At 41.2% G+C, this 26441-nt stretch overlaps 1 protein-coding gene across 19 annotated transcripts in view; it reads left to right on the forward strand.

Annotated features, from left to right (window-relative positions):
* Positions 1–26441, forward strand: part of PARD3 (par-3 family cell polarity regulator) — a 623149-nt gene that overhangs the window by 94065 nt on the left and 502643 nt on the right. For 18 of the 19 annotated variants that reach the window (XM_087420636.1, XM_087420634.1, XM_087420623.1 and 15 more), the window contains one exon: positions 10131–10232. The exons of the other annotated variant lie outside the window; for it this stretch is intronic. In XM_087420636.1, the coding sequence (XP_087276762.1) occupies positions 10131–10232 (102 nt within the window). The remainder of the gene's footprint in view (positions 1–10130; positions 10233–26441) is intronic. 19 annotated transcript variants of the gene reach the window in all.

Here is a 26441-nt window from a genome sequence, read left to right on the forward strand (position 1 = left end):
ACAACTTGATTAGGTTACGTCAGAGGAGGATGGTACTGCCAGTGGGAGTGAAGATGGGAAGTTTGTCTTGAAACTTCAAACTCAAGAAGTTTGTCTTTGGGGAAGATAAGAAATATAAGCTTAATAAACTTGAATTAAAATAGGACTTGATAGGGGCCGGCCCGGTGGTGGAAGCGGTTAAGTGCATGCGCTCCGCTGTGGCGGCCTGGGGTTTGCCGGTTCGGATCCCAGGCGCGCACTGACGCACCGCTTGTCAAGCCATGCTGTGGCGGCGTCCCATATAAAGTAGAAGAAGATGGGCATGGATGTTAGCTCAGGGCTGATCTTCCTCACAAAAAAAAATAAAGTAAAAAAAAATAGGACTTGATAAAAACATTGTCCAGTCATCAGTTATTCCCACATGGATGTCCTTTTACTCATTGCATTAAAATTTCCTGCAAGCTTCTAAGGCAAGCTCCTTGGGGGATTCAGACAGCTCCCAGTGTGGTGTGAGTGAGAGGGCATGTTTGAGGCTGGAGTGTTGGGAGGGCTCTGGTCTAGAGATGGAGCTTTTGGAATCCTCTGCACAGAGCTTAGAGTTGAAACAACTCTGAGAAAGAGACTGTAATTGACAGTGAACACTGAAATTGACCTGTATGCTGATCTCAGAAGACAAATATATATGTGTGTGTTCGTGGTAACCATTTTTAAGATACAGTAACTAACATCTGTTTGATTTAAGGAGTGTAGGTGAAAGCATTCAACTGGTGAGTTGATGAGCTAAAACATAGTACATAATAATGCGTAGAAGAAATGCCAAGTATTGCAGCACCCCCCTCTCCCCCCTGCCCTGGTTCTGAATCACAGACTCTGCGTTCTCAGACTTAAGTGTGCATCAGGACCACGCAGGGGAGGCCTTGTTTGAACACACGTTGCTGGGCCTGCTCTGAGACGTTTTGATTCAGCAGGACCGGGATGGAGCCCAGGTATTAGAATTTCTGACTAGTTCTCTGGTGATGCTGATGCTGGAATGTAGTCACACTTCGAGAGCCGCTGCTTTAGATCATGGATAAGGTTAGAACATGTAATGTAATATTTGGGTGAGTGGTTTTTCCAACTTGACTTTTTTAACAGTCAAAACCTTTTTATTAAAAAAAATATTTTATTTACCTCCCATTATGCAAACTATCAAAAGATTGGGAGGAGGGGCTGTAGTGAGAAGACGGCAGTCTGTGTGGGGCTGAGAAAGGGCTGAGAATTGACTCAGCTGACCCAGGTTGGAGTCCTGGTTGACAGCATTTATTAATTATGACCACTTGTCAGCAATTTATGCTGAGTCTCAGTTTTCTCATCTGAAAATAGGGATTATAAACCCTCCCCCCACATTAGATATGCACATGAATGCTTTTTTTTTTTTGCTGAGGATTATTGGCCCTGAGCTCACATCTGTTGCCAGTCTTCCTCTTTTTGCTTGAGGAAGATTGGCCCTGAGTTGTCTTCCTCTATTTTGTATGTGAGTTGCCACCTCTGCATGGCTGATGAGTGGTGTAGATCTGCGCCCGGGATCTGAACCTGTGAGCTCCAGGCCACCGAAGTGGACTTAACCACTACACCATCCGGCTGGCCCCATGAATGCATTTTTAAAATTTTAAAACATAATGCAAATATAACTGGTGGTTACTACAGTTGTCATTCTTGCTTTGGTTCTGTTCCAAGCCAGCCCTGTGATCTGGGGCCGTTCCCTCGCTTTATATGGAGTGGTGTGGGGGAGCGTCCATGACTAACGTGATCTCTACGTTGTCACGAAAGTTACGTCAGAGTTAGAGGTCAATGATGGGCTCATAGGCTCATGTGTGACCCTATGAGAGATTATGTGCTAGTTCTAATAAAACAAAATGCCAGAAACTTAGTTCCTTGAGATTGGACTTCACCTCTGTTTTCGTGCTGCCTTTTGCCTTTTTGATTGACATGTTAAATGAAGCCATCCACTCTTCAAGGGAGGCAGCAGGTTTGTGGTTTGCTCTGTGTTATGTTGTGATGGTGAGGTAGTGGTATGGCTGTGGGGTGTGGTTTGGGGTGGAAAAGTAGGGGGCAGAGAAGTGCGCTTACCGTTAAATATTAGTCAGTCCCTCATGGTGATAGAGGTTGTTATTTTACTGTTGAACCTCAGCTGTGATTTCTTTTTTTTTTTTTTTTTTAATTTTTTGTTTATTGCAGTAACATTGGTTTATAACATTGTAAAAATTTCAGGTGTACATCATTGTACTTCTATTTCTGCATAGATTACATCATGTTCACCACCAAAATACTAATTACAACCCATCACCACACACATGTACCCAATTATCCCTTTCACCCTCCTCCCTCCCCGCTTCCCCTCTGGTAACCACCAATCCAATCTCTGTCCCTATGTGTTTGTTTATTGTTGTTATTATCTACTACTTAATGAAGGAAATCATACGGTATTTGACCTTCTCCCTCTGACTTATTTCACTTTGCATCATGCCCTCAATGTCCATCCATGTTGTCACAAATGGCTGGATTTCATCGTTTCTTATGGCTGAATAGTATTCCATTGTGTATATATACCACAGCTTTTTTATCCATTCGTCCCTTGATGGGCACTTAGGTTGCTTCCGTCAGCTGTGATTTCTGACCCTCTATGTTTTCTGCCTTTATTGAGAAGGCAACAAAAAAATCTGTTTAATGTTCAGTAGTGTTACTGTAACAAAGTTGAAAAGGGGTCCTATGGTTTGAATTTAGACTAAAAGATAGGCATTTTTGAAATGGAACTGATTAAAGTAGGTAAAGTCAAAATTGCATATATCACACTTTCTTGAAATACTAGTGATTCATTTTTTTAAAAGAAGAACTTTAGAACATATTTTTAAAATATTCTGCTTTTGGTTTAAGTAAATTGGAGAGATACTTCCCACGATAATCTAGAGTGAGGCATAATTCCTGTTAATTGTGCTCTTCTATTGACTTTAAAAATGAAATGTTTTCCATTTCTTATGTCATTTACAATGACCTCATTTGTCTTGGCAACATAATTATCCTCTGGCTAATAGGATTGATGGATGCTAAACTTTAAGCTGTGTGCCATGCCTATTATTTTCAGGAATTTTTCAGACTGTTTCTCTTGTCATTTTTACTTCTCAACATTATGTATGCGTGTAGTCAGATAATACTACAAGTATGCTATGAAAAAGGGCAACGTGCTCCTGAGAGATTGCCTTGCCAACTCTTGAGCCTGATTCTTTTGATATTTACCTCCATGTTTCTGAGTAAACTGCTTATATTGTTTCTTGTTTAGTTTAGTTTTTTTTTTAGTTTGTCATCATGTTATTGCACTGCCCCATGTGTGCTTTGCCCCCACTCTCTCACAGCCACTTCTTGGATTTGTCCCTCTCTGTCACACACCACTGCTTTTAGACCTCTTTGCCCCAAAAGCAGTTATAATTTTGATTAAATATTTGATGTTGACATTATTTTCATTATTAAAAGCTGCTCGTAGCAGAATCATGTACGATAGATACCTGGGCTACTTTTTCTTTCTTTCACAACTTTTGTGTTTTCCCTGGAATGAACGATATTTTTTCCTCTGGGTGGTCTCCTGTGAGTCTACAACCAGTACCACCCCAGCTCTGCCAGTCATTACAGTAGCATCTTGGTATGTTTAGTCGTGTTGAAGACATAACATAACATTGGAGCTTCATCTTGAAGGCATCTCATTTGGAGCTTCTGGTCTGCTCCAGTCTGGACTGGTCACTTTCCACACCTGAGCACAGCTGAGATCCTGGGATCAACCTCACCATCATCCTGGGAGTTCTCTTCTGTGTAATGTCCCCTGTCTTCATGCCATCCTCATTCATAGTTTATTTCCTTGTTTTGTTGGAACACATCTTCCAGTACTTCCCTGAGAAAGGTGCAGAGAGGGTCATTGTTTGGAGACATTGCAGTTCTAAAAATGTCTTTTTTCTGTCTTCAAACTTGACTGATAGTTGGGCAAGGTATAGAATTCTAGGATGGGAACTATTTCTCTTAGGAATTTTGAAGTCAGTGTTCCATTATCATCTAGATTCCAGTATTGCTCTTAAGAAGTCAGGCTCGTTCTGGTTCCTTATCCCTTCATTGTGGTGAATTGTATTTTACTTTCTGGAAGTTTTTTTTTTTTTTTAAATCTTCTGTTTGTCTTCTGTGGTCTGATGTGCCTTGGTGTATGTCTGTTTTCATAATTGTGTTGGATTCTCTATGGACTTTTTCAATGTGGAGACACATATTGTGCTGGTGAATTAAGTTGAAATAGTTTTCATTGTATTTCTGTGTTCCTGGTTCTCTTTTTCTAGAACTCCTCTTATTCAGCTGCTTTACTTACTCGACTGGTCTTCTATTTTATTACCCTTTCTCTTCTATCTTCTATCTTTGTCTTTTTTCTTTACTTTCTGGGGAGATTTCTTCAACTTCTCTCAACTCTTCTATTGGCTTTTCACTTTTACTGTTTTTAACTTCTAAGAGCCTTTGGTTTTGTTTTTCTCTCTGTTTTTTCCATTCCTCTTTCCCTCCCTTCTCATCTTGCTCTGCCCCCTGGATGTTCCATCATCTCTGAACCATCTTAGGGTGTCAGTGATGGATTTTTAACAGCATCTTCTTTTTATACAGCCTCTGTTTCTCTCAAGTTGTGTTTTCTGTTTGTTTTGATCTCTCTTTCATCCTTGCGTTTTCCTCAGGAGTTTGTACTTCAGTTGTTGGCTCTGATTTGAGGAGTGCTAACAGTAACAGAGAGCACAGGGTGCAGCCAAGGGCTCTAAACTTGAGCTGCACAGAAGGCTCACCTGGCTAACCAGATTCCTCAGGCCTTTTCTCCTCAGATGGTCAGATGCCTGGGAAAAGATCTTCCAGCCTCTTGCATAGGTGGCAGAAGCCCAGCTGCCAGCATTCTAGGAAGAAGTGGAAGTAGAGAGCTGGATTTCTCAGCATTCAATACGTGAATGTTCACTTATCTCCCCACATTTTCAAGAACCTCTGCAGTTGCTCTGCCTTGATTTCCCAGTTCAGACCCCCGTCCTACCCTCTCTGGAGAGGAAGCTGCCAGTGAACTGCTGGGGCACTTGCTGTGCTGTGTGGAGTCGAGAAGGAAGCTGGGCCTGAACTACTGAGTAAACAGACTTTGAGCCAGTCCTGCTGTTTTTCCTCCTATCTTCATCCCTCTGTTCTTAGGTACCGGGTTTCTGCAATTCCAGAGGCTCTTAGAGCTCTACAGAGGAAGTCATATTGCTCCCTGTTTCCCCCACAGTCAGCTTGAGGTTCACTTTCTCCGTTCTGCTGAATGTGTTATCATCAGTCCATCTGCTTCCCAGCTTCAAGAAATTGTGTTGCTCCTGTTTCTCTCTGCTTTTTTTTTTTTTTTTTTTTTTGTCTTTGTGGGAATATACCTTAAAAAAAAATGCATTTAGGGGCCGGCCCCGCGGCTTAGCGGTTAAGTGTGTGCGCTCCGCTGCTGGCGGCCCGGGTTTGGATCCGGGACGCACACTGATGCACCACTTGTCCGGCCATGCTGAGGCCACGTCCCACATACAGCAACTAGAAGGATGTGCAGCTATGACATACAACTATCTACTGGGGCTTTGGGGAAAAAAAAAAGGAGGAGGATTGGCAATAGATGTTAGCTCAGGGCCGGTCTTCCTCAGCAAAAAGAGGAGGATTGGCATGGATGTTAGCTCAGGGCTGATCTTACACACACACACACACACACACACACACACAATGCATTTATTGTAATTTCAGTGGGCTTTCAGGAGAGAGGCAAAATAAATGTGTGTCTGATATGATTTTACCCTTCCATTTTTGTCTTTTGGCCAATTTCGTGTTTGCAGTTTTCTGAATAAACTCTGCCATTCCTCCATGCCTGGTCATACCCTTCCTTCTGCTCAGAATGTTCTCCATGGTCTTCCTTCCTCCAGTCTACTCAGTCTGACCTTTCCTGAATCTTTCCAAGTGAAAGTAATCTTTCTCTCCTCTGAACTCATAAAGCATTTTTATGCATTTGTGTCGCAACTCACAAAAGGTCCTTATCTTGCTGCATAATATGATGATGCTCTTTTCCGGGTATGAGGGATTTCTTGAAGGTGGGATAGGAGTCAGTCTTTCATTAGGACTTTCCTCTACTGTTTTCTCTTATTGTGTCCTGGAATAGAGTGGACATCAGCATTCCTTGCAACTTGCGTCTTATCAAATCACCTGTGCTGTCATTCTCAGCTGGTCTTAGAAATGTTCCCTTCACTTCTTTTCCTACAGCATTAGGCCAGGTCCCAGCCTCTGTTCTTAATCTGGGTGAGAAGCAGTGATTCTTCATGTGGTTTTGTCTCCAGATTTCTTCTCTGGGGTTGGACCCATCTTTGGGGAGCCTTGCCTGGCCAGGACATTTGCTGCTAGTAGCCCTCTCTCTAGCCACTTGATGGATGAACTTTGTTCCCCGTTTCTTGCTCATGTGTGATGGATTTTTGATTGTCATAACATGAAATTATTGTTAGTGTTCAAGTCTGTGATTATTTTAAATGTACACATCCTAAGTGAGAAACATCCTTTTTTTTAATTGAGTGTTGTGTCACGTTTGTTTTTTAACCCAATGACAGAAATGCTCATTGTAAAATTAGTGTTTATTGGCATTTTAGAAAGTGGCTTATCACAACGTTTTGTTTAATTACGTTTTTAAGTTTCTATAGCCAGGACAGCAATGATTTCCACTATTATTATTTCACATTTTTAGTGTAAACTACCACAAAGTGGAGTCAACAAGTGTGCTCTAACTTTTTTAGAACATAGTTTTCCCTGATGGGTTCTTAACTGTTCCCTTGAAAACACAGCAAGTCCCCTGTTTATTGAGAGAGAGTTGTGTTGATGAAAGCTGCCAGTTAAAATCGCCTGAGAGACTGCTGTTCCGAGGAATCGTATTTTCAGTCGCAAAAATATCCTTCCTGGTTTTTACACTGTTGTGCGAGGAGGTCATTTTTGTGTGCCAGGCTCAGATCTGATTTGTTTAGTCTAGTGTGCTCTCTTGGTGTTAGTGATGATTTCCTTCTCTACAAACAGTTGTTTCCATTCAGCACGTATTATGGAGTGGCATTTAATAAGTGCTAGCCTGATAAATACTCCGATGTGGTGTTGTCATGGCTACTTGGCAAAACTTACCATTGAATCAGGAGCCCTCTGAAGCAGGAGTCAACTGAATCTCAAAATTAGACAAGCCTTGATCAGAGGGTTGAAGGATTAAAAGCCAAGTTGATAGAGTAGTTCAAGGAAGAGGGAGTGATCAGTGGTATCAAATTCTGCTAATAGGCCAAGGAAGATGAGTCTTGGGAATGGACCATTGCATTAAGCAACATGGAGGCTGTTGGTGACCTTGATGAACATTTTTGGGAGTGTGGTGGGGAGGAAGCCTGATTGGAACAGGGTTATGGGAGAAGAAGAATCTGAGACAACAAATCTCTAAAAATTTTTGCTGTAAAGAGAATCAGAGAATCGATGTAGTAACTAGAGGGTCACAGAAGTAGGGTCAACAGAAGTATTGTACTATTATTTTAGCATGTGTAAAAATAAAATATTAACAGCTTTGAAAGGCTCAAAGTTGACATCTGAGTACTATCTTCCCTACTACTATGGATTTTAGGAACATTAACATGAGACTGGAGAGAGACTTCTAACCTGTCTTTTCCAGTCAGGAAAAGCTCTTGGAGAGGAGAATGATGGAGGAGTCTTGATGGATGGGAGGGATGAGCCTGGAGGATAAGGTGGGCTCCAGGCACTGAAGGTACTGGGCATGCTGGGGAGGGGGCATAATTACACAGGGCTTAATATAGGCTATGAAAGGGGAAGTGGTGGGAGAAAGGCTGGAACAGAGCAGGTTCTGAAGTATTAAGTTAAGAGGTTGACAAAATCATTAGGGGGAACTTTATTTCAATGGAGTAGCTCCAAATGTTATATAAAGGCTGTAGGTTATGATCTCATATGGGGAGAGTGAGGAGGATTAGGAAGCTTAAAAAACAGTTTATTATAAGCCACATTTTAGAGGTTAGTCTGCTTCTGTGTGTATAAAACTGTTTTGGAAATGAAAATTGATATTTAAGTTGATGAGGTCATTCTACAGCTTGCTGGGGGGAAGAGGAGGGCAGGATGGAGCTGTTCTCTGTGCCTAGGGGATGATAGTTAGGGGATGCCTTTTCTTTATTCACCCCTAGGATATTAATTATTCCTGATTTCCCTTGGCGAGTTAATACCATTTGGTAAGGAAGTGTAGGAGTATGGTTTGTTTGGGAACTTTGTTCTTTGATGGCTCGGCAAATGGAGAACTGACAAATTCTGGAGGACTGCTGGACTCACAGCAGCAGGCTTCCTAAGGACTCTCTGGATGACATTGTAATCAAGGAGTCATGCAGAGTGAGGCCCCATGAATGAAGGGGATGCCAAAGTGTGTGTGTGTGTGTTTTACAAACTTACTCTCCGTGTTCTGGAGGAACAGTTGATTAGAGTGCTGAATCTCCTTTTAAAGAAGTCCAGAGGGATGAGGATGCAGAGTAACTAGAGGTTATTTGCATAGGAATTTTTTTTGGTAATGTTTAATAACTTTGAGAATTAGGGTCTGAGCTGTTTTCTGTGCTGCTTAAAAAGTGACATGGTGGGGCCTGGCCAGTGGCGCAGCGGTTAAGTGCGTGAGCTCTGCTGCAGTGGCCCGGGGTTCACAGGTTCGGATCCCAGGCACGCACCTGTGCATCGCTTGTCAAGCCATGCTGTGGTGGCGTCCCATATAAAGTAGAGGAAGATGGGCACGGATGTTAGCCCAGGGCCAATCTTCCTCAGCAAAAAGGAGGAAGATTAGCATTGGATGTTAGCTCAGGGCTGATCTTCCTCACACACACACACAACAAAAAGTGACATGGATTGGTAATTCTGCAGTTTTTGTAAGTGTTCCATTTTAGTGATTCTTAGGCATGGCTTTGGTGGAGAGTCTCTTGGAGGGCTTCTTAAGGATATGGATTTCCTGGCCCCACACCTGGAAGGTCTGAGTCAGTAGACCTGGGGTAGGGTCCAGGAATCTGTATTTTAACTATCATTGATCTTTGGCCTCCTCCCTTCTAGCCTTTCCTTTAAGAAAGAACTATATCAAACATCACTGTTTAGATTGGAAAAATGGAGTGTTAACTTGAATGGAACTTTTTATTAATAATTCTGTGTTGTGGATAATTCAGTAGCTAACGGCAAAAGATACAGTGTAGCATATTTTTATTTGAGTATACAAATGAGAATGATTGTAGAAGTTTAAAAACAGCTATATTTTCTCTTCAAATAATTTAAAAACATGGTTTTATGTTAGTGTGTATGTATATGTATGCATGTGTGTATGGGTATGTGTATACAAAACATGAGTGTGCATACACACACACCCTGTGTAGAAGTATATAAAATTTAAAATGAAGTCCTTTGTCTTCCTTCTCTCCCAATTCCACTCCCCAGAGATACCACTGCAAATTTTGGTGTGTGTTTTTTGGGATATTTTTATATGCACTTATACAAGTGTATGGAACTTTGTCATCACAAAAGTGACTCAAACCACACACATTGTTCTGAACTTGCTTTGTTTGCTTAACGGTTTGTCAACATTCTTCTGCGTCGGTGTGTTTAGACCTGTTTGTAGGGATTACTTTGAGCCACCAGGGCATGCAACCTCCTTTTTTTCAGATAGGCTGTGACATGAGTTTTTCAGACATACAGTATGTGTTGCTTGCTTTTTAGAATATCTCTATGGATTTGACTGGATCTCTATGGACTACACTGGACAGTAGGAAACCCAGCATACTTTAGAGACATCAATATTTCTTATGCAGTGAGTTTTGCTAGTTTCTGCAGTTCCTGTCATAACAGCAGATCAGCATCTGGGCCAAAGGAAAGAGTGAGCATGAGTGACTCCATCATAAAAGAAAAGGAAAATGGACTCAACAGCAAGACAGGGAGCTGCCTGAATTTTTAATCAATTGCAGTGTTGTTGATGGGGTCGATTCCTTTTTATGGGCAGGAAGTTATCACAGTTTAAATTGTTGCTTTCCCTTTTGGTGATGCTAACTTGCTGTATTTGATGCTTCTGTTCTTTTGTACAGGATCCAAACTACTGGATACAGGTGCATCGACTGGAACATGGAGATGGAGGAATACTAGACCTTGACGACATACTCTGTGATGTAGCAGATGATAAAGACAGAGTGAGTTCAGGTCCAGGGGGAGCTGCTCGGAGTGCCTTTTGTGAAGACTGGGGAGGGTGTGGTGGGGGGACTACTTCCCTTCCTGTTGTAGACACACATGCTTTAAAGAATATTTGGGCCTCTCACTCTGGTATATGTTGTGAGCCTTCACTGCCCTGAACCTCAGGGTATAATGATTTTCTTAATACCTGGGACATAAAGCTAAGTTTTAGAACTTTAAAATTGCAACTTTTTAAATGGAAATATCTTTAAAAGGTTTCCATGCCATTTTTCCCCCCTTATTAAGTTAACCAAACATAACATCTTGCTTGACAACTGAGGTCCATCTGTATGGTCACTGTGTTTCACTATGTGATATACAAGGTCTCCAGGTTCTGATCCCAGTGCTGGCCCATCCCCACAGCTGGCCTGGCCACAAAAGGAGCGAGCGAGCGCCTCCCAGCATCCTCCCGGTGTGTGCTCAGCTCTCGGAAGCCCCCTTTTCAGTGTTCCCCTTGGTGTGCTCTCACACTGCAGCGCTGTCACAGCACACAGAGGCTGTGATTTTGGCACTGTGAGCGTGGCCGCCCACAGCGCAGGCCCTGCAGCGTTAGCTTACACCCACCCTTTGTCTGCGCTCCATGAGGGAAGGAAGAGAGGAGGAGGAGGAGGACTCTCAGCATTTTAAGAATCGTGACAGAATCTGGCTCTGCGTAGAGAAGTCAGCAAATTCTTTACTGTAATGAGGTGCTGAGACTTGAGCAGGCTTTGACCACACCCTGTCTTGTGTCCAACTTGTAATGAAATTACAGAAGGGCTCACAGCCATGTATACAATTGTGTCATCACGGCCGTGTGATAGCACAGTGTCGGTTAAACCCGCCCGGTTACGTCACAGGGCTGGAAGATGGCAAAATCATCCAGGACTCACTCCGGTCCTCCTGAGGAGCTCCCTGATTACTGGCTTTTTGCCTCATCCTCCTGTCCGCTCGACTGTGAGCTGGGTGAGCACAGCTGTTGTGTCTTCTTCACTCCTACGGTTCTGACAATTAGCGTAGTGCCTAGCTCGGAATTGGCGGATGTCTTATATGCTTTCTTGAAATATTAAGGAAAACAAAAAATTGTTAGCTGCCAAATATTGTGTAAATTCAGAGATATTTGATTCAGTAGCATCTGCCATGGTGGGCTTCGTCCCATGTAGCTACTGTGGGCCAGGGACACATTCTGTCAAAAATGTGGAAGTTTGTGGGGGCTGGCCTGGTGGCGCAAGCTGTTAAGTACGTGCGCTCCACTGCGGCGGCCCCGGGTTCGTGGGTTTGGATCCCGGGCGCGCACCAACACACCGCTTGACAAGCCGTGCTGTGGCGGCGTCCCATATAAAGTGGAGGAAGATGGGCACGGATGTTAGCCCAGGGCCAGTCTTCCTCAGCAAAAAAAGAGGAGGATTGGCGGATGTTAGCTCAGGGCTGATCTTCCTCACCAAAAAAAAAAAAAGTGGAACTTGGTGTTCATTTATGATTTGCTGCTATTTCTGTTGGTGCCATTTCTCCTTTTGGGCTTTTCAGTGAGCCAGGAATAGGATGACTCTCAATCCTTTTCCTGTAATCCATGTGAAGAGCACCATCTAGAGACACATAGTCCATTTATTGTGTTCAGCTCCAAAGCTTAAACAATGACAGAGATTATGAAGAATTAGAGCAAGTGCCCTTTCCCAGCCATCATATTGAAAGAGATGACCTAATGCTGTATTGATCTTTCAGTATTTTCCTCTTCTCCCTTCCTCTTCCTTGCTTTCTTGGCTTTTTTAAAAATTTTGGTTGTTTTTTCTTCTGTAAAAATAATATAGCTCCTTGTGAGGAAAAAAACGTATAAGGGAAGAAATAATCCCCTGTGATCCCACTGTGGCCCGAAGCTCATCTCTGTTGGATTTGAGTGGGCTTTGCATCCTGACTTTTCTTCAGCTGTAAAGACACACTTTTTCTTTTAAATAAAAAAGTAGCCTGTGTTTTTTCTTTTAGTTGATTATATTTCCATGTCCTTTAACCATAGCTGTGCCAATGTAGCTTTACAGTATTTTGCTTTACCAGTTTATGTACTCTGTTATTGTACTTGTTTTGGGTACTGAGATTACTATGCAGAAAGCTGAGGTGGCGGCTGTGTACTCTCACCATTGGTCTTCTCTGCACGCTTAGCAGCAGTAATGGGCACGCCTGTTTCTCCACCGGGGTCTCCTTTCCGATTGTGTACAGACTTCCGTTTCCCTCCAGTTGGTACCTTGCGCTTTGCATTTTGACTTTGCGACTTTCAGTAGAGGGAAGAAGAATCAGTTTATGAGGTTGCTGCTGGGATGTGCCTTGCTCTGGCGTATTGTGTGGAAGAGCCTGTTGTGGACTTGGGGTTGTTGTCTGAGCGGGATTGATGGGGCTGTACACAGTGCTCCTGAGAACCTGAGCTAAACCGGCTCATTCACATCCAGCACTGTGCGACAGTGCCCTACGTGTGGTCCGTGGCGTACAGAGGGCTGTTTCTCGTCCTTCCTCCCTGCACCCCCAGTTGACATGTACACTCCACACACAGTCGTGTTTTGAGTAGGTAGAATATTGAGATATAGACATTCAGCACTGTGATTAAAAGAAATCTTTTGAAATGTTTTGAGACTTACTTTGTGGCCCTGTATATGGCATTTTTGGTGGATGTTCCATGTGTACTTGAAAATAAAGTGTATTCTGTAGTTATTGGACTCAGTGTTCTGTAAAGATCAGTTAGGTTAAGGTGGCTGATATTCCTGTTTAGATCTTTGGGGTAATTTGTTACTCAGCAACTGAAAATAATGCACTTTTCTTTCAGCGAAATTAACTATGAGATCATACGCAAAAGCCAAGTGTAAGGCAAATTGTATCATCTAAGATTGTTGCATATTAAAATCATAGGTTACTTAATAAATCATGTTTTAGATTTTGTATTGTGAAAATTTGATAATGATGAATCTACCCTTTCTAGAATCTTTTATTTCCCATGCAAGTTAAAAAATCCTTTAACCTGATAAAATGTTTTGAATATTAATAAGTGAAATAAGTTTTTAGACAGTTTTATATCATGAAGATTAAATTCAGTTTCCAAATAGAAAAATGCTAGAGAATACAATGTACCACAGACTGAGTTTTAAAATCATTGTTTTATTAGTTCTGCAATACCTAAGTACACATATATATGTATGATTAATTAAAATGTTTTGAGTGAGCTTCATAGGTTAAAGAACCGCTTTCCGTTGTAACTGTAAAGATATACTGCTGGATCGTCCAGCATCGCAGCATCCGTGTCCACAGGTGTGGTTGGATGCCTCGTTCACACGGAGGGGCTTGTGTGCAGTCAGCTGTGTGGCTCTTTTCCATGGCTCTGAAGTTTGATTCTGATTTAGTCATCCTGGAATGTTTTCAACTATTTTTGGCAGCTACTCTGAGTAGAGGTCTTGACGCCTGTTTTGCTTTTAGGTTAAAGCAGAAGCATTACAGCTCTCCTAAACAAAACATTCCTCTAAAAATGTCCTGTGTTATGAAAACCTCCTGGGCTCACGTTTAAAGCACAGATACCTAGCCTGGGGAATAGGGTCTTTGTGAGCCAGGCCTGGGCACCTGCATTTTGTAGCCCTCCAGGTGGCATTTAGGCTCACTGAACTCTGGAACTGTGGCCTTAATGGCCCTGGTATCAGTCTCTATGATGGGGAAAATTCTCTCGAAAGTGCAAATTTTATACCTGGTCACTGTGACTTTGTAAAATTATGAAAAACTATGTTTTTTTAAATAGAGGGACATTAGGATTAAAAGGCGATAATTTAAATGATAGCAAAAGAAAATTGAAGTACCTAATTAACCATAATTTTGCTCGTTATTCTTTAATTATTGAGTTCAACACACAGCTCTGAGAAAGCTTTCTTTTAGTGCCTATGCGATTCCAATGACCAGGATTTACCCAAATTTGTTAAAAATGATAGGAGTGTGGGTTGTCTTGGGTTCTTGAAGTAGGTTTGATTTTCTAAGATGCAGAATATTCTAGATCTACTTTGGGCATTAAAATATGCCCTGTTCTGTTTGTCTCTTCTCTACATTGATGCTTTCGAGGAAGCGAAGAGAGTATCAGAGTGCAAATGCTGTCATGGTGTGTTATTAATTCTTAGAGTCTAATTCTCAGTTTTCTCAATTCACATTTTGCCAAATTATGAAAAATTGAAATGGTTTTCAAGTTATCTCAGCACCATTTAGGACCGCTGTAATGTGTTTGTCTATGTGAGCTTTCCTAACTGCTGAGCTGTGTTTTGTCTGAATTTCTTTCTGGTTTGGTCTTTGTTTATTATTTATTATTTCAGTGAACCTTCCCTCAGTTCTCCTCTGTAGGTCTAGGTCACTCCTGTCTTTCCCTCCTTGTCCTACAGTAAATTTAGAAATTTCCAAATAGATCACAGAATAAAAATATTTGGTGTTCCTCTCCCTCTGCATGCCAGTCACCTGAGACTGACTGTAAGGGCGTGAACAAGGATTTCAGGCATAACTGGCCAAGCACTTAGAGTTGGGGGGAAGTGTGCTTTTGTGTGGGTGATCAGCAAGAAGGAAGTCTTTCTTACACGTCATTGTCTGCTTTTTCATATCTTTGGTGCTGAAGGTGATTTCAGATGTGGCATCAAGTATTTCCTTTGACATACTTGGATGTAGTTTTGTTTTGACCAAGAATGATGTCATGTTTGTTCTATTTTGGTGATGACCTTGTGAAATATCTTCCACTATCTGTTTCTTGCTCTCTGTGGAGGAAGGATTGAATGGAATAGCAGTTTAAACTCTTTGAAGAGTTTATACCTTTACGGTGGGATCTAGGCATGGAGAAGGATTGTTGTGCACACTGTTGGCTGCTGCTTGTTGGAAAGAACGCAGGATGCTCTGGGGGACAGTTGGCCGGTGTCCTCAGTTGGAAGAATGTCAAGAAAAAGAAACTTTTAAAATGTATTGGAATTATTGGCAAGCAGTAATTTGCACATGTTGGGTTAAAGCTAGCACGGAGGTATTTACACACATTTTCACCATTCCCTTGTCGGGGGAAGAGGGAGAATCCCCCTCTGCCCTTTCCCTTAAGGTTCTTATGGCTGGCCAAATAATTAACAAGACAGGTTAGCAGGAGAAAATAATACCAAGTTTAATAACATGTATACATGGGAGAAACTCAGAAATGAGCAACTCGCCCCTCTGTCTAAGCTGCTTGCTTAAGTATTGCAGCTAAAGGCGAGGAACGTGTTGGGGGTGGGTAGTGGCCTGGGACTTCAGCGGGCAGGAGGACAATTCTTTTCAGGGTCATCTATAGATAATGTGGTCAGGGAGAGAGAGAGTTTTTTGATAAAAGGGGCTTGGTGCCTTTGCTATTGTAACCTCTATCCTACATTATCTTTATAGCCATCATGATAGAAGATCTGTTCCAGGAAGGAGCCACCATGTCAAATTCTTTAGGCAGTTAGTGGGGGAGGTCAAATGTCCTTCAGAGAAAACAATCAAGGTAAAGAGATATATTTCAGGGTGGCCAAATCTTGATCTCCCACACCCTCATTGATAGCTTCTAACTTATAAACTGATGTAGTTTTTGTGCCTCTTATGTTAATATTACTGCCCTGTCAGGCGTTTTATATTGGTATTTTCTAAATGTGTGGTATATTTTGCTTTTGAAATACATGCATGGCAGAACTTGCAGTTAAGGAACATGCTTTAATTTAAAAAGTTCATGGGCCGGCCCCGAGGCTTAGTGGTTAAGTGCGCAGCGCTCTGCTGCTGGCGGCCCGGGTTCGGATCCCGGGCGCTCACCGACACACCGCTTCTCCGGCCATGCTGAGGCCGCGTCCCACATACAGCAACTAGAAGGATGTGCAACTATGACATACAACTGTCTACTGGGGCTTTGGGGGAAAAAAATAAATAAATAAAATCTTTAAAAAAAAAAAAGAAAGGATTTGTATAAATAGACTTCATTAACTATATGACTTGATTAATTTCCTCCAAAATGGGTTTATTTTAGTTAGACTCTAAAGAAGAAAATATTTAAATTACATGCCAAGTAGAGCACTAAATCACTAATTAAATAGTTCAAAGGGCTTATTTCCCAACACTTCAGTGTTTTATGGATACTGGTTTGCCTACAGCTTGTCAGTTTGGGGGAGGGTTGGGGAGCGCTGGGCCAGGTGTAGCAGGCGTGTGGAGGTGAGGGGTGCTAGTGGGAGGGAGTGGAGAGGGGCCCCGGTCTTCTGCAGGAGCACGAAGTGGAAAGGCTCCTTGTGAGCAAAAGGAGTTTTGAAGTTGGGGACACCCTGCACACCGTCGGTCGGTCGTCAGCCCTCGGAGGGAAGGCAGTCCAGACTTGCCTTGTCTAGGGCCACCAGGTGAGTCAGGAGAGGCGGGGCACAGTCTCTCCCTCTTTCAGTTATCATGTAAATCGTAGGCTGGGGCTTGCTCTCTGGGTTTGCTGCGCTTGGCTCTTACGTGGCTTCATCAGCGATGGGCATCTTGTGTGGTGGGAGCAGAAGCCACACTGCCTGTGTTTGAATCCTGGCACCATGACTTCTTTACCCTATGGGCTTTGGCGAATTACTTAATTTTTCGAACCTCAGTTTTCCCACCTCTAAATGGAGGATAATGATCATACCTACCTGAAAAGGTCTTGATAATTTAAATTTAAACCTGAGAATTTGTGTTCAAGTTTTAGCATTGTGCTTGGCAAAAATAAGGCCCTAGTAAATGGTAATTGCTGTCATCCGTGGTCACCATCACTACCACTGCCACCACTGAATTAGCCTGACATTCATTGTTTTAGTACAGTTTCTAATGATTTAAAAACAAACAGGTCAGGCTATCTTAGGTATTTGTTTCATAAAATGAGTTTCTATAGGTATTTATTTTCATTTGCTTATTTTTATATTTCTGTCCATTTGAAGAGAGCTTGTTACATAATGGGTGCTCAGTAATATTCTTGCCAGAAATACATTATTTGTTTTTTGCATCCTTAGAATTTGAGTATACTATTAATATCTATATTTGGCTGGCCCAGAATAGAAGCAGAGTCCCAGTTTTGATTTTTAGTATTTGGGAGCCAATAGGGACTGTATTTTTAAAAAATAAAACAAAACAATACAGAAAAGCAAAGGCAACAAAAGCAAAAATAAACAAGTGGGACTACATCAAACTAAGAAGCTTCTGCTCAGCAAAGGAAACCCATCAACAAAATGAAAAGACAACCTACAGAATGGGAGAAAATATTTGCAAATCATATCTGATAAGGGGTTAATATTCCTAAATACAGAAGAAACTCTTACAACTCAATAGCCAAAAAACTAACAACCCGGTTAAAAACTAGGCGGTGAAACTGAATAGACATTTTTCCAAAGAAGACATACAAATGGCCAACAGGTACATGAAAAGGTGCTCAGCATCACTAATCATCAGGGAAATGCAAATCAAAGCCACAAGATATCACCTCACACCTGTTAGAATGGCTGTCATCAAAAAGACTAGAGATAACAAATGTTGGTGAGGATGTGGAGAAAAGGGAACCTTGTGCACTGTTGGTGGGAATGTAAATTGGTGCAGCCACTATGGAAAACAGCGTGGAGGTTCCTCAAGGAATTAAAAATAGAATTCCCTTATGATCTAGCTATTCTTCTACTGGGTATATCCAAAGGAAATGAAATCACTGTCTCAAAGAGAGAACTGCACTCCCACGTTCACTGCAGTATTATTTACAGTAGTCAAGATATGGAGGCAACCTAAGTGTCTGTCAATGGATGAATGGATGGATACACACACACACACACACACACACACACACACACACACAATGGAATATTATTCAGCCATAAAAAAGGCATCCTGCTATTTGTGGCAATATAGATGGACTTTGAGGGCATTAAGCTACGTGAAGTAAGTCAGGCAGACAAAGACAAATACAGTGTGATCTCACTTACATGTGGGATCTAAAAAAGCCAGACTCTTTTAGAAACAGAGACCAGAATGGTGGTTACTCAGGGGCTGGGCATGGAGGGAGAGTGGGAGGAAAGGGGAGATGTTGGTCGGAGGGTACAAACTTAAGATGAATAAGTTCTGAAGATCTAATGTACAGCATAATGATTATAGTTAATAATACTGTATTATATGCTTAAAAGTTGCTAAGAGAGTAGATCTTCAATGTTCTTACCAGAAAAAAGAAATGATAATTATGTGATGTGAGGCAGATGTTGGCTAATGCTAGGGTGGTAATCATTTTGGAATGTATCAGTGTATCAAATCAACACATTGTACACCTTAAACTTACGCAATATTATATGTCAATTATATCTTGTATTTGTGGTGAGGAAGATCTGCCCTGAGCTAACATCTGCCAATCCTCCTCTTTGTTCTGAGGAAGACTGGCCCTGGGCTAACATCCATGCCCATCTTCCTCCACTTTATATGAGACGCCGCCACAGCATGGCTTGACAAGCGGTGCGTTGGTGCGTGCCCGGGATCTGAACCCGCGAACCCCGGGCCGCCGCAGCGGAGCGCATGCACTTAATGGCTTGCGCCACCGGGCCGGCCCCCAATTATATCTTAATAAAGCTGTGGGAGGGGAAGGTAGGCTTTGTTTACAGTATTAAAATATTACCTTGTCAACAACAACAGTTCTCCAGAAAAACAGCACATCTCAATACAAGTGCTCCAGAATATATGCCACCAAAAGCTGCTATATAATAACTTGGATCTTTTTACAGTGTGTAGCTTAAGTTTTCCTTTCTCTCATATGTTGAGTGAAACATGTGAAATTCAACTTTTCATGTATATAGTAAAGCATTATCATCACACAAAGAAAAAAAGAGACAAAAAAGGAGGAGGAGGGTAGATGTCTGTTGGTTCCTTCTTCTTCATTAGTATTTTGTGAATAATTTTGGAGAAATAATTTTAAATGATCAGCAAGATCATGCCATTCATTCATTCACACATTTATTCATAAAGGATAGAAATCATGTAGAAAGTAACATATTTTTTTCTTCTGGATTTTATGGGAAAAGAGGAAAATAGGCAGATCCTGTACCCTTTGATCCTGTTATAATTCCAGAATAAGTCAACTAGTATAAGTAATTTTTATTTAGCCTTGTGTGCTACACACTGTAGCAGGACATGGTCTCACCTTTGTATCAACCCTGCAAGACAGATGGTGGTGTCCCTATTTTTAAAAAGAGGGAGAACCAGATATGTTTCTTCAGCTTACAGATTTCTTGTACTTCTTTGGGCTGCTGCCTGGTCCCAAGTAACATTGTAATTATTGGTCGAGGTTGGAGAAAGAAACTAGTTTGGCTAGTAAAATATTACTATGTCTTCCTATCTGACTGTTTATTAAAATGCCAAGAGCTTAGTGTCATGTATAATTTCACCACAATTCATGTGTATTGATGCCCCTTGTTCGTAGATCAGACTAAATTTATAGCATTTGTTTGAGCAAAGGTTAAGCAGATCTTAAAGATTCACCTATTCTTTCGTTCAGTCCGTCCTTCTGATATTCATTCAACAAATACTTTTTATTCCCTAATATATTTGAGATACAGCTGGAGGTGCTGAGGATGTATGGGGGTGGGAGGAATTCTCTGATCTTAGCGCTCTCCTTGTAGTGAGGAAACTAGACTATGAAGGAAGTGAGTCTGGTATATGATAGAGAATAGGTGGGGATGGGGGATGTGAGTGGCACTTTAAGCTGGTTGGGAAGGACATCTCAGAGGAGGAGACAGATGGTCTTCAGAGGATGAGAAGGAGCCAGATCTGGGAACACCTGTGGACAGAGGACTCTAGGCAGGGAGAGCAGCACATACAGCCACCTGAAGCAGGAAAAAGGTTCAGGTGTTCATGGACCCAAAGGGAATTAGTGTTGCTGATATGCTGTGAGCAACTGGGGGAGGGAGAAGGGGTGGATTGGAGAGGAGGGGGGCATTAAAGATGATGTCAGGCAGCTTTGAGATTTGATACTAAATGCAATAGAAAGCCATTGAACTGTGGAGTGACATAATTAGATGTATAGTTTTAGAAGATTGCTTTGGGAAGAATGCATTGTAGATGGTCAAGAGAGGGGAGAAAGACCAGTGAGAAGGCTGCCATCAGGGAAGAGAGGATGGTGGCTAAGCCTAAGATGGAATTGGGGAAATATGAATGGAGTTGAGATATGTTTTGCCCAGGATTTCAGGCTGTGAGGAATGAGGGCAAAGAAGGAATTAAGGGTGACTTTTAGAGTTTTAAATGCAGCAAATCGGGTCGGGGATATGAGGTTCCATTTACCGTAGGAGGTTCATTTAAGCAGAAGACTTAAGGAGTGGGCTAAGGGTGCAGGGTTGAGGACAGTCAAGTCTCCTTCCTTTTGGGACAGTTAACTGATTCGGAAATGCCTTATAGACATCCAATCAGAGGTGTTGAGGTTATTAGACATGTAAGTCTGAAGCTCAAGGGAAAGATCAGAGTTGGAGACATGCATTTGGAAACCACGCTCTGTAGGATAGATGGTATCTAAGGGCACATGACTAATGGCATTTCCACAGGCAAACGTTTGCAATCATTCTAACCTAGTAATTTTTGTTGGTTCCTCCGATGGTACACGCCCTTGACTTGAGACTTGCCTTCACTGTGATGGAAAATACTAATAAATTTTAATTAGGAAATTAGTATAAAATGCGGAAAAGGAACTCCTTAAGTTCTCCTGCATCAAGACATTTGAATAAGAGTAATATAAAATTTAGATTTTGAGAAAAATAACTGAATTTAAAAGACTATAAAGAGACAGTGTAGGAAGGTTACTCTTCAGACATGAGGCAGTGGTAGTATTATTTCTAAAATATGTACAGAAAATCACACTCAGAAAGCCCCTAGAAACTCATGAGTCTCGTCACCGTTTGATGTCAGATGGCAAGCACTTGACTGCCACCCAGGAAGAAGCACATTTAATATAATAAAGGCACATAGTATAAAATCAGAAATTCCCCTGGAATGAGGGAATTATAGAATCTGTACTCTGTACTTCAGAATTCTGATATTCCCTGCATTGGAAGGTCTAGTATATTGCTTGACTTATTCTCTTACAAAGAAGTTGGCAAGTGACACTTCTTTTTTTTTTTTTTTTTTTTGGTGAGGAAGATTAGCCCTGAGCTAACATCCAATGCCAATCCTCCTCTTTTTGCCAAGGAAGATTGGCTCTGGGCTAACATCTGTGCCCATCTTCCTCTACTTTATATGGGACGCCGCCACAACATGGCTTGACAAGCAGTGTGTTGATGCGCGCCTGGGATCTGAACCGAAGTGCGTGCACTTAATCGCTACACTACTGGGCTGGCCCCAACGGCACTTCTTTTTAAGGGGACAGTCAAATGATGACTGCTAGCCGTCAGGCATTTTGTTATTAGCAGTAATGAGTGGTGTCAGCAGAGATTTCTCAGTTCTAGGAACTTGAGACTGAAATGAGCTGCAATTACATTTCTGCAACAGTGTCCTTTTCTTTACTTTAGCCCACACGTGCTTATTGAGCATCTGTTCCATTCCAGGCAGAACTTGAGATGTTGAAGTGAACAGGGAATGCTTACCTTTAGGGATCCGTTGGAAAATAGGAAGATGAAAATGCTAACAAAATATTTTTCAGCTACAACAATTTTGTTCCATGTTCTGTAATTTGGTTATGTCTTTTATCTTTTTTTTCTTAGTATAAATTAAAGTAATTCTAAGTACTTTTAAAGCAAGAAATATTCCGTATGTGGGTGGGCATACTCAAGCTGGATAAGTTGGGAGGTGTGTTCAGGTCAGCCTCCAGACCAGAAATGTTCCCAAATCCCTAGTGTCAGTTCTCACTTCCCTCTCTCCCAGAAAGGCAGTCTGATGTAAAGATGCTCTCCCTTCAGTTAACACAGTAGATCCCTGCTCCTCAAACGACCTTGGTGAAGGATTAGCGTTGTTTTTTATTTCCAATCTGTGGCAGACCAATACTTTAATTTAATGCAGATTAATTACAGGGAAAAATTGGCTTGTGTTTTGCTTGCTTTTATTTCATCTATAATTAGAGTCAACGAACATAAAATTATTCTGTCAAATTGCTCTAAGAGTTTCCAAAAGCATAGTCTATTTCTGTACTTCCCTGGGGACTGGGATAACACTTTGAACAGCACTGCAGCATATAACTCTTTGTTAATATTGTCGCCTTTAAACTTGCTGTGTTTATACTATTTATCAGCTAGATATTCTGGTACAGGCTGATGTTTGGTTATGTAGTTTCTTCACTTATGTAGTTTCTTTAGTGAGGGATATGTGTGTGTTTTTAAAAATAATAATAGTACGCCTCTTGTTAAAAAAAATAGTAAACTCTTAAGATTATTAGCTAAATTAAAAACTATTACCTTGACTGTCCTACCCTTGAATCCTTGGGGCAGGCTTACGTGTGTCCTAAAGCATTGAGTTTGTGGAGCTCCAGTATTAATAGTATTGTGAGAGTTAATTGTGTTGTGAATACTCATGGTATTCAGTACTCACTAGAAACCTAGTTCTTGCTTTCTCCTATATCTTATTTTCATGATCTCTCCTCACATTCAGGCTCAGTTCTGTCGTAACTAAGGTAAAGTGAAGGAAAGATGCTCTTGTTGCCTTTCGAAGAGACGTGAAAACACGCTTCCTCTCCTTGCTGGGACAGAGGAGGCATGTTCCAGACTCCTGATCCATTTTCCGTACGAGTATTTTGTCTTGTATCTTTCTGAGTAGGAGGTATATATTTGATCACTCCATTTCTCATTCACTGGAAGAAGAGAATGTTCACAGAGCTTGAAGAATAGTCCTGGTCAGAGGCTCCTGTTTTGAAGCAGGAGTTGTGATTTGATCCTGGCCTGCAGCCTTCTGTCTGTTTTGGCAAGGAAGGAGTTAAAGGGACTTCTTTGAACCTGATGTGTTCACTCACACCCTGCTGACTCCCAGGTGTGTTGCTACACCCTGTTTAGCTCCTGACCAACTACCCCTGGCCTGTCGAACTGGTGAAGGTTGTTTTACTTGGGTGCTGTGAGCTGGTCCCTGGTCTCCCTGGGGAGCCTGGGATCAGCACTGCCATATGCAAAGTCCGTGTGTCCGTGGAGGGGTACCTACGTGGAATGGGGTCTGTCCTACATTTCCCACCTATTTTCAGTTTGTTATCCTTTCTAGAGGACTGAGCAAAACACAGGTCGTATATCTGGGTTTTGGTGCCTGTTTATTTGGGGATCATTTTATTCTGTCATTGGTTTTATAATCCAGTTACTGTGGGTTTTGCCTTCCTCATGGATTGAGATGGCAGACGTATTGAAGAGGAAGCCTGTGAAGAGGTATTACTCTTTTTCTGGTACCTCTCGGAAGGATTCCGTGAAGGCACTGAGGTTTTCAAGGTCATTGAACCTCAAAAGAACCACTTCAGGAATCAGCAAAAGGCAGGTTGGTACAGAAATTTCTGATCCCTTTAAATTTCCTTTGGAGTTGAAAGTAACATATTATTTGTATTTATTCTTTAATATTCTTTTGCAAATTTTCTTGATTAATTTGAACATTCTTCCATTGCTTCAAAAATGTACTGGTATTTTCTATACCACCACTTGATTTGTGGATGTTTATTATTTATTTGTGTATGTTTATTCATTTATTACATCCATTAAGTTACTCTGTCACAACACAAACAGTTGTAATGTTATCAGAAGATTCTGATTACTAATATGAAATCTTCTACTAAAACATTGTTTTAATGAAGACCCTCCTGTTATCCAAACATCTCACGGAAGGATTAGTTGGCTTTTATGCATAAACAAAATATTGGAATAAAAGCAAATGAGTATTTATATAATTTCATAGGAATATTGTTCCATAGGATTATTTGGAATTAAATTTATTTTTCCTAAAATATACTTTGAGGCTACTGAGTGGAAATATAAATGATAGGAAGAGATTCTGACTGTGTGCTTTCTTGATGTTTTGTTTTACTGTTTATCTGCTGAATCTGTAAGTTTTAGACTGTTCAAATAATATATAGCTTAGATTTTAACAGTATTGTCTGTTAAATATTAAAAGATTCCTTTTTTTAATGTACATATTTTTGGAGCTATTTTTCAATCACCAAACAACAACAATAATAGGTAAAACGTAAAACTAAGATCACACATAAGGGCCGGCCCCGTGGCTTAGCGGTTAAGTGCGCGCGCTCTGATGCTGGCGGCCCGGGTTCGGATCCCGGGAGCGCCCCGAGGCACCACTTCTCCGTCCAACGCGAGGCCGAGTCCCACGTACAGCAACTAGAAGGATGTGAACCTATGACGTACAACTATCTACTGGGGCTTTGGGGGGAAGAACTGAATAAATAAAATCTTTAAAAAAAAAAAAGATCACACATAAAATGTGATTTTTTTTTCCTTTATTGTTTATTTTTGGATGAGTGCCATGGGTTGTGTGAGCCCCCAGTGGTCTTTTGGTAGAATGGTTAGTTTTGAGCTTCATTGTAGTAAGTCATGCTATCCATGCCCCTACTGGGGGCAGAATTGTGTTTTCCACATTGCAAATAAACGCTTCAGAGCTACTTCCTTCTTATAATTCAAATTCAACTCAAAGACGTGATAGTTAGCTGGCTAGCTTAGGAACGATATGTGTTTTTGAACATCTCTCAATGGTTTATAGAAGTGGGCACTGAAGAGTAATATGCATCGTCAATTCTACACTTATTTTGGTCCTCACATGTCTGCTAAATCTTGAGTAGTATTAGTTTCATCTTCTTTCCTTTATTTTCCTTATTATCATGGGGAACGTTGACCTATCAGAAACAAATTGAGTCTGAGCCATTCCAAATCTCTAATATATTTCCTTCAGTAGAAACCATAATAGATATTTATTGGTTAAGATTTCTCAGCAATCTGGAATTATTTCAATGTGACACTGTTTATGTTCAGATCAATGTAATTTGAGTTAAGGACAAGAGTAAAACCTGTTTTTAAGAAGTTAAACCTATGTAGCGTATACAGAAAATAATACCAGAAATGAATGACGAACTTCATTTCTCAAGGGTGTTAATTCAGGTGGCGAGATCTTTTCTCTTTGCCCTTGGAGAAGCAGGGAGATTAAACCTCTGCTTGAACTTGAGGGTGGAGGCCTGTGTGTTGGCATTTGATACTTGCGAGTTTAAATGTGAGTGCCTTAGATTGTCACTAAGGATTCCATGGCATTGTTTACAGAGCAGGGTGTTAACCTAGAGTTCTCTGCCAAAATCCAATTTGTTTAATTAAATTCTGCCGAGTATTTCTAACTTCCTGCCCTAAACTACTTGTGATTGCCTGCAGTTCCAGTGGTAGTAATAACAGCAATGGTGTTCTGCTCTTGTAAACATGCTTTTAAATGATTAAGTTCTGAGTTGTCGGGTAAAATGATTGCCTTTCCATCGTAAAGGTGAGATGTGGTCTTTTGAGGATGCATGGGGCAGTTGGTGGTGTAAGTGAAGAGATCAGCTAGGCCTCCTCCACAGAGTTCCTGGGCCATTTTGTTTGTGGCAGTGTCTAACGTTGATGAAAAAGAAACATTTTTTTCCTGAGGCAAGGCACATCCCCTCTTTAGAGCATTATTTCTCTATTAGAAGCCAGCGTGTGACATTTAAGCAGCCATATGATTTCAGTTTTGTGCATCACTTTGCTTTGAGGAAAGGTTTCCATGGAAAATATAAGTTTCAAAATCGTTGTTTGGTATACTTTTTTGGGGGTAGGGGGATGATAGAACAAGAGTGTAATAATACCTCTGAGAGTTGCCAAGAGAATTGAGATCATGTATTAAATGGAAAAAAAACCTGAGAGAAGCTGAAATATCATATGGGAGAGTGTGCTTGGCTCACAAGGCAAGGGATTTAATTTAAAGTGTGTATGATAGAAAAATCTGCTTCAGCAAAAATACAACATGGTTTTTGAAGTAAATGGTTGAAATTCAAGCATCAGAATGTATGCATGGCCCAATGCATGGATGTCAGTCGTTTACTTGAGCACCAACATTGGGATTATTTATCTCTGTATCTGTATCTATGTGCTGACTTCTACGTCTTGATCATATAGAAGATCACTATCTAGATGTAGAGCCAGCAGAATGGTGCATTGTGACAAGGTTGCTTCATGGTGGAAAACCAATGATGCTAACTAAGAAAGTTAGATGAATTTTTTTTTTTTTCCTGAGGA

This window comes from Ceratotherium simum, chromosome 32, assembly GCF_057802395.1.
Source record: "Ceratotherium simum simum isolate JZ-2026a chromosome 32, ASM5780239v1, whole genome shotgun sequence".
Taxonomy (NCBI): domain Eukaryota; kingdom Metazoa; phylum Chordata; class Mammalia; order Perissodactyla; family Rhinocerotidae; genus Ceratotherium; species Ceratotherium simum.